The sequence below is a fragment of the Setaria italica genome, chromosome II (assembly GCF_000263155.2).
Source record: "Setaria italica strain Yugu1 chromosome II, Setaria_italica_v2.0, whole genome shotgun sequence".
NCBI classification, from domain to species: Eukaryota; Viridiplantae; Streptophyta; class Magnoliopsida; order Poales; family Poaceae; genus Setaria; species Setaria italica.
Genome location: NC_028451.1, coordinates 42,259,870 through 42,269,142, shown reverse-complemented (window position 1 = coordinate 42,269,142; position 9,273 = coordinate 42,259,870). Strand labels below are relative to the sequence as shown.

Below are 9,273 nucleotides of genomic sequence, written 5' to 3'. Positions count from 1 at the left end.
GGTTCCAGCACATCTACCATGAAAATCATATTGCATCGTCACATTGATGATCTTAATTAAGGCCCAAGCAAAATATAGGTTCAAGTAAATGTTGGTTATTCCTCAGAATCTACGAGCACGTATAAATAAAAGAAAAATAAGTATGAAGCTTTGTCTTAAAACAAAGCTTGATGCTGTATCAATTTTCTTGCTTGCTATCCCCTTATCTTTATGCTATAAATTTTTTTTGCTTGCAAGCTAGACTCCGTTGAGGATTTTTAAACGTGCATAGGAAAATGATGTTCTACGTCAATAGATACTGTCGAAATCAGGACTGAACTAAATGGTCGTGATCCACCACTGCTCTACATGTTTAAGATGCGATAGAGAGATTGAACTTAAACCTGTAGGCGTGACCACCCCACCGTGGACGGAGGAATAGGGGGCCGCTGATCTCCCTCGTGCTAGTCAAGCTGCCTAGAGCTCCATCCGTTCGTTGTCACCTTGTACTGCTGCTACTAGTGCGCTAGAAGCCTAGAACACAGTAATCAACATGAGTGCCAAGGGAAAAAGGAAGACACCGTGGAATCAAATTACAACAATTCACCAACTCACCCATACGAGCTCCGGCGAGGTGATCACCATGACCAAGTCTTGCCGCGGCCACGAGCACCGGCCAGGTGATCACTACGAACACGAGCAGCCGATTTTAGACGATCTGTTTTTGCACGTGGGAGTCGTCCCGTAGATGGGCCAACGGCTGCCGGCAACCGGCCGCTGCTCTGACTGCCACGAGCACCGGCCAGGTGATCACCACGAACACAAGCGATCTGTTTTTGCACGGGCCAAGGGTGCTCCCAGGGCCTGACTGCAAATTATCGTGACCCTCCCAGGGAAAGGGCGCTAAAGAAGGCAACTCCACAGGCAGCCGCGTGGATTAATGGCAATCACGGTCATCACGGAGAATCACCGTGATTTGATTACGGTAACATCGCCAACAGGCCGGGACAGGTGCGGAGGGGCGCGGGTATGGGAAATCCCATCGGTGAAAAAAGTCTTGCGCATATGGCAGAACCATTTTGCATCTTGCACTTTTTGTTTAGGACGTTGAAACTTTCTCCACCTTTGGATTGGCGAGTGGGTCCTTTCTAGGTGAAAAATATTTTTAATTATTTTCAATCTTTATAGTATAGATAGATAGATATAAGTTATATAGATATCGTTAGACCTCCAATACGACTATTTTGAATTGCAACTTTTGCGAAGGCTTGACACCAACTTTTGCATGGACACAAGCTATCATTGAGAAGTTGGAAATATTTTATTCCAAAAAATAAGTTAGAAATGTTGCGTTAAAAAATACAAAGAATTGTACGTGTGCCATGAATGCACATCAAGGGTTTAAACAAAGTATGGCAATGTCCAACTGGAATACTTGATCACGGCCCTGTTTGTTTAACTTGTAGATTGTTGATTACAGGATGGAAGGGAGGGGAAGCAGATTGTTGGATGTAACAATTTGGCTTGTGGATTGTTACAATCTAGGACCTCTTGCAGATTATAACAAACCGGAGGGCCACATATGCTCTAAAGATTGAATAATGTCAAACAAGTGATAGGTATGCGGTGAATGTAGACTATCCAGGAGTTATCACTGGTGAAGCTAAAACCAGTGAAGCCAACAATAGTGGCTTCACTCAGCTTTTAGTTCATTTTAGGCTCAACTTACAAAACAGCTTCACGCTATAGTGTCTCGTTTTGCGCAAAACAGGTGAAACCGAAGCTAAGATAAACCCTACCAAACGGAGCCTCATGCGGATGGTGCAATATTTCCAAGCGATCGACTTTGTCATCTCGGGAGAATAGTCCAAGCTTTATTCCTACTTTGTAATATAATACAAATAGCCAGATCCACCCGTTTTTATTTTAGCGATACAGTATATAGACCAAAATTCCAATTGAACCATTGAAGTACTTGATTACATGTAGTGCTGTAACGTAACCATCCATTCATTGATCCACCAATTACATAATCCTCTTCTCTACTGGCAACGATATTTTATTTTAGCTGCTCGGCAGAATTCAGTTGAATGGCATATAGAGAGAATTATTCCAAATAGCAATGCATATATACTCCCTCCATTTCAAATTGTAAGTCATTCCAACTTTTTTGAAGAGTCAAACCATTTTATGTTCGACCAAAATTATAGAGAGGATCACAAAAATTTATAGCACGAATAGATATACTATGAATTTAATGAATAAACTAATGATACTTATTTAGTATCATGAATGTTAGTAATTTATTGTATAAATTTGGTCAAACTTGAGATGTTTGGACTTCCAAAACAGTTACAATGACTTATAATATGGAACGGAGGGAGTTACACATTGATAGACCGAGACATCACTCAATAGTTTGGCAAAGCAATGTTTAGCGCGATGGCAACGATGAAGGTGGCTGTGATGAGCAGAAGGAACAATGGCCATACTAGATATTTGTACAGAAGACTTCCCGACAAAGCACGAAACCATTGTCGCAGTCCCGAAGGGCGCCGGCGTACGTTGAAAAGTCCTCTCCATCCTGCTCGCCGATGCACTGCGGTCACCAGCCCAACAAGATCCGTGGCAACCCAGACGGCAGATGATTGGACCACTGTAAACAAACACGCCAAGTGTACAAATACAACAAGACCAGGATTGGCATTACCAAGCACGAGGTCAAGCCCGAAGGCAAATGCAGTAATCATAGACACTGCTCCCATCGACACCAACAAAGGTGCCGCACGGTTGTACGTTCGACGACGGTTGCGTGGAATTTCTCTCGCGCCACCGAATATGAGGAAGGACGTTGCTACAACAGAGCAGACGAAGGCCATTGTGTCTGATACGACGAACGCTCTGAATGCAAACCTTCTTGCTAGTATTGCTGTCCCAGCATTCGGGTGGTCATCGGCGACGAAACCGCCGGGCACGGTGAAAGCCGCAGCGAATGCCACAGTGGCAATCAGGACGGATCCAATAGTTCCGCTTTTAGTGTCATAATCTTCATGGGAAGTTTCTTCCTCAGCGCCAGTAGGTACGTTGTCCACAAGCAGATAAGGGTCGGCAACACTTGCTCCAGACCAACGTAGACAATGAACCACAATCCAAAGCGGATCCTATTGATCGTAACAAGGAAACTGGTTTTAGTGTTTTTCATCAAGTGGATGTCCATAACATAGTACATGACGTTCGCAAATAGACCGTCTTATTTAAATCTACTACTATTAATACTCACGAGATGTACTAGGAAAAATGATTTTTTAAAGAATTAAACGACAAAATATAAGACTATTGACTTGATAGCTCAACCATTATTGACAACAATAAAGGCTCGACAGAACCCAAACTGTAATGCTGATACATCAGCTTCGAGAACCTTTTCATACAACACATAATTTGGGAACGGTAAGCTAAGTACCATGTACGTTGAACTCCTCACTGGACAGATTCGACGTTGGTAACGAGGTGTAGTTGGCGCTTCCATTGCACCTTTCCATCTCGTTCGTCGGTTCAGTGTTGAGGACAAGTGTGCAAACGGTTATGTATTGAATTAGCACCTATCTTAGGGGGTGTTTAGGAGGTATGGGCTAAATTTTAGCCCTGTCATATCGAATGTTTCGACACTAATTAGGAGTATTAAATATAGACTAATTACAAAACTAATTGCACAACCCCTAGGCTAAATCGCGAGACGAATCTATTAAGCCTAATTAGTCCATGATTTGACAATGTGGTGCTACCATAACCATTCGCTAATGATGGATTAATTAGGTTTAATAGATTCGTCTCGCAATTTAGCCTAGAGGTTCTGCTATTAGTTTTATAATTAGCTCAAGTTTAGTCCTCTTAATTAGCATCCGAACATCCGATATGACAGGGCTAAACTTTAGCCCCTGCTATCCAAACACCCCCTTAGACTCAAGGCATAGTTGTTGGACTTGCATCGCGTGGGTACTACTGTACGCCCTGCAGGATATTGGTCTACTCGAATAGCTGCACTCTGGGTCATGAGCATGCTCTTGATCTTAGTCATCATCATAGAGTTGTGTGAAGGGCTTATCGAAGATTCACTATCCCGGATTACCTTGCACCTACTTGGTTGATGCTTGAGTAGAAGCCTAACTTGTCTTTTGCTTATTCGATTGATAAATCGCTTGCGTCTACTTAAATGTATAAAATGTATAGTATTATGGATTAATTGTGCTATATAAAATATGCTAGAGGTTAAGAAGGACCGATAATTGACTTTATAGTAGGTTAATTAATTTAATATATATACATCTCTACGCGACCAGGGCATAGTTATTAGAACTGGATTAGACTGGTGGTCATTCACTGGATAAAATTGCTTGTATCCACCAAATGTATAGGAAAAACTGAATACCCCTTGAACCGGGGGCTTGAGAAATAAGGAAAACGCGGCAGGAGGGGGGAAGCTGGAAAATGTGGAGATAAAATGGAGAGGTGTAGGAAAATAACGGTCCAATTTATGATAGTCAGAAGTGCTAGTGTGTGACAGGATAAACCAAATTAGCAAACATTCGCGAGCATATCACCGTACACCTTGCGGCTACCAACAACAACTATGCTTCAAACCTTTCAAACACAAAAGCCACCAACATCACAGGCCCTAGGGATGCCCTTTGTCGCATTCATCTAACCTGAGGCCTAAGGGTACAGCAGCGGTCTCACATCCTAACACGATGGACTTAGAGCATTTCCAGTAGTTCCTTGGTGAATCTTTTCCAATAACTAGTTGATTGAGATATCCCAATATCTCATTCATTGGTTTTGGGAGAGTTGCTTTTATAGTTTCTCAATAATCTCATCCCAATCCACTATCGTATTGGAAGAGTCACAACTCCCCGTTTATTTTGGGAGAGTTGAGGTGAATTATTGGTTTGTTCTAAAAATTATTGGGAAAACAGAAAGGTAAATAGGATCTGCTGGAACACTAAATTTTTAGGAACACTCTCAATTAGATTGAGAAAAGGGAGATAGCTGAAGATAATGTGGTAGGACAGCCCGCTGTATAGGCATGGCTCGCTTTCGTTCATGCCAGGGGTGTCTACTCCCTAGCACCCTCAAGATGTCTGCCCACGCTGACCCAGACCGAAGCACTCCTAGCACCATCGTCGAAAATTCAACTCGAGGACCTCTACATTTTAAAAAATTGTAATAATTAATGCCCTTGGGAATAAGGAACTAGGCACAATATAAATCCTATGAGCTAAGTTTTTTAATCATGTAAAAATTTGAAATAATTTTATTTTTCTTGAATATTCCATAGAAAAGCCTCCAAAAAATATCCATGGAAAATGACGTGGTACGATGGAGACGTATGATCAGCTAGCTCTAGTAAGGGAAAATGGGAAATGATGCGTGCAAAACAGAATTACGATAATGCAATGTACAAGATCGATGGACTTACCAGAGGAAAGTACAATCTACCACGTACTAGTCCACGAAGACCAAGATCTCGAGCAGTAAGGCCATCTTTATTGGTAATGCCTATTTCAACAATTACAGTCTGCAGTAGTAGAGTGACGATCCGTGGAAATCTGTACTTCACAGCTAAATGAAACGGTGTATTTCCATCATAATCCATCGCGTTTAACAGCACAGCTGAGGTGTAATTTTGGCAGATGTGACGAACCACTGTTTCCTGATTATGTTCGATGGCACAATGAAGAAAATTTCTTCCTTGATCATCAACCATTTCGCAGTAGTCGGGGCATTTCTCTACGAGCTTGTCAATAATTCTTGTACTGCCGACCATAGCAGCAGTATGTATCGGAAATAAGCCACGGTGATCCGAAGTGCGAGCTTGCTTGTCAGATGTAGGAACATCTAGGAGCAGGCCAATGACGTCTAGTTGCTCATAGATTATTGCCAAATGAAGAGGCGTTCTCCCTGACGAATCAACTTTGGTAAGCAACGTTGGACCTTCAGGCTCCCACTTCAGAATTTCTCGAGTCATTTCTTGAGCGATTTCTTGTTAAAGATTGGATTTGGCAGTTTGTCACCAATTAGTTACGGAGCACAGATCATAACTCACTGATTTTTTTAAGGATTATCGAAACAAACATCAACATAGAAAGTATGAACATTCAGTGTGTAACCCCTTTTAGTGGCGTACCTCTGATAGCGATCACCGCAGAATGCAAAGCAGTCCGTCCCTTCGGGCCAGAGTACGACGCGGGTGACGGCGTTCCGTCCAACGACGGCCGTACAATCCTCTGAACCATCTGCAGCGAGTCAATCGACGCTGCCAAGTACAATGGCGAGAAGCCGTCTTCAGCTGCGAGCGAGGATAGCTCGGGAGCCTCCGTCATCAGCAGGTCCACCAACCCGACGCGGCGGTGCCGGACCGCTTCGTACAGCGCGGTGGCGCCCAGGCAGTTCCTCGCACGCAGCGCCGCCGCCGCCTCCTCTCCGCCGGCGCGCATCGCCGACAGGAGGCAGGCCGCAACCTCCCGGTGGCCGGCCTTCGCCGCGCAGTGCAGCGGCGTGTCGAGGCCCCGGTTGCGCGTGGCGACGAGCGAGGGCGCCTTCTCGCAGAGGAGCGCCGCGAGCTCGGCGTGGCCGCGGCTGGCGGCGAGGTGCAGCGCCGTGTTGCCGTTGCTGGTCACGCCGAGGAGGCAGGAGGAGCTTGTTGCCTGTCCCGGTGGTGCCACCGCGGTCGGCGCCGCCGGCTGGACATCTATCGCGACGTGGCCGTTTGTTTGGCCTTCCGAGCTCAGCACCTCCATCAAGCGGGCGGCGTTGCCGGCGGTCAGCACCTGCAACAGCTCCGGGCTCAGCATCATCTGATCCGGTACGAATTCCACCGGCGCGGCAAGAGCTCCCGCCATGATTGATTAGGAACGACGACTGGAGTGTCGTGCTTGCGATTGTTTCCTTGCTTGCTGTGTGTTTTTATTGTGCAAAGCAGAAGCACAGTAGGCTTAAGAAACGAGTCAATGGATGGTCGTCTACGGGGGTCAATTATCGATCTGTATTTTCTATCTTCTGTCGTGCTCTCTACATTGTTTAGGACATGGTAAAGCAATAAGCCACTACCGCAGACAGCAGCGCCGCTTTAAAAAACCGGAAAAAGATTCTAAACTAATGCTGGGTGTCGTCCTTCCCTTGTCCTCTTTCGTAGTGTCATATATTCACACTGACAGCGTTTTGTACCGAATCTAGGCTCTATATGCATCAGTTTTAATTTGTTATATGACTCATTACCGAAAGACGACCGGCACCAGTCAACACACCACTTAAGCAATTTCCGTTTGTTTTTCCCATCAGCTATATTTCTTTCGCTCTTGTTTGTTTCTGAGAAACTCATTCTCGATTCTCCAACCATTATGTTGAAGGATTACAGTCTGTGGAGACATCATTCAGTAGTTTGGCAAACGAATACTTAGCGCAATGGCGACGGCAAAGGTGGTCGCTATGAGAACGACAAGCAACGTGCCTACAAGATATTGGAACAAAAAGCTCCCAACAAAAAGTTGAACCAAATGCAGCGGACTCATCGGGCGCTTGTGTACGTTGACAAGCCCCCTCCACCCCGCTCGTCGCCATACCGCCTTCGCCATGCCAAGCAGTTGCAACGGAATCCAGACGTCAGGGAAGCAGAAGAGCATCGGAGCCATGGACACCGTGTAGACGAAGACAATAAGCCCACGGTTGGCACCATCAACGAGCACCAGGTGGAACCCGAAAGCAAACGCCGCGATCATGAACCGCGCCGCCATGGGCATCAGCCTCGACGCCAGGATCTTGTACCAGAGGCGATGGCTGCGGGGGTTCTCTCTGGCGCCACCGTATATGAGGAAGGAGGTCGCTACGATGGAGCAGAGGAAGGCCATGGTGTCCGACGCCACGAACGCTCTGAAGCGAACCGCCTCGCTAGGATCGCGGTGCCGGCGGCGCTCCGGTGGTCGTCGGCGACGAAACCCCCCGGCACGATGAAAGCTGCCGCGAACGCCACGGTGGCGATCAGGACTGATCCGATCGCTCCGTTTCTCAGCATGTCATGCTCTTCGTCAGAAGCTGCTGCTTCTTCCGTTGTTGGGGTTCGGTCTGCATGATGAAGAGGGTCAGGGCGACGTCGATCTAAAGTAATGCCGATTCCCAACCAGCACAGACAACTGAGCACGATAAAATGTGGATCCTGCGGACCACGCGAGAAGGAGACTGGTTTAGTGCATTGCAAGTGGGGCCAAATTCTAAGACCAATAATCGTCATTAGGTGTAAAGAAGTAGCCTATAGTAGAAAAGAATGTATCCGTGCATGTCATGTAGAAAGAGTTGGCGGTCATGGCGTCATGACTCATGACGACATTATACAAAATTGCATGTTCCCTTCAGCTCTACCAAGTACCAACTACAAATAGCGATTATTTAACGGGTCACAAATGAAAACTACCGATAGAATGCATGCTGCAACAAGTGATAGTTTGAGTTTCCCCCTTATCATGAACAAGCAAGTACTCCCTCTTATGAGTTAAATTTTGTTCTAAGAAAATGATATATTTAGATTCACATTTGAAATACTTTCTTATGGTTATAATTTTGTTGCCACAAACATTGTAATATATAAGAGAAATTAAGGGGCAAAGTGTTGTACTAGAGATCGTGTTGAGTCAGAGCACACCTTATAATTTGAAAATACTGGTGATTTGTTTTCGGAAGGAACAAGTAGTGATTTTGGTATTTTTGACATAAATACATACACGTCAACAACAGTGTATAACAGCCACCAGCCAAACTAAAAGCCATATTTTCAAATGGATTAAGAAGATTTTAGGTTAGGTCTTCGAGCATGCATATAGAAGTGGTCTCATGTGCCCCTATATATCTAGGACACATTAAAATCACAATAATATGGAATTACTGCTCAAACAAATAATAAATTCATTTATTTCCAAATGTTTCTCGTGAATAAGAAAAATATTGATATCTAAAGCGTATTCCAGGTACATAACCCAACATCAAGCTAGTATGGCATTTTTCTAAAAGACAAATATTTAAGATCTACACGGCGGTTCCACAAAGGTAGTTCAATAAAAATTAGAGTGATGTATGCACATGAGAATGATACTACAATAATTTGAGGTACTACAAGAAAAATTACCAGAAAGTAGCACCATCTCGCTGGTGCTACTGCACGGTTAGCGAGATCTTGAACACTTAGGCCGTCTTTGTCGATTTCCACAGTCGTCATCTGAAGTAGCATACTGACGATCCGTGGAAACC

The 9,273-nt window shown here is 44.8% G+C and overlaps 1 protein-coding gene across 2 annotated transcripts; it reads right to left on the bottom strand.

The window, feature by feature from the left end:
• Positions 1 to 2,386: 2,386 nt before the first annotated feature.
• LOC101760492 (ankyrin repeat-containing protein At5g02620) lies at positions 2,387 to 6,944 on the bottom strand. Of its 2 annotated transcripts, none has more exons than XM_022824671.1 (3): positions 6,164 to 6,944; positions 5,456 to 6,018; positions 2,387 to 3,140 (listed from the first exon to the last, which is right to left on the bottom strand). In XM_022824671.1, exons 1-3 carry the CDS (start codon positions 6,876 to 6,878, stop codon positions 2,391 to 2,393), a joined length of 2,028 nt encoding a protein of 675 aa, XP_022680406.1. In that variant the 5' UTR covers positions 6,879 to 6,944; the 3' UTR covers positions 2,387 to 2,390. The 2 variants fall into 2 exon arrangements, with proteins under 2 accessions (XP_022680406.1, XP_022680407.1); XM_022824672.1 differs by lacking the exon at positions 2,387 to 3,140 and adding an exon at positions 5,003 to 5,182.
• Positions 6,945 to 9,273: the final 2,329 nt, after the last annotated feature.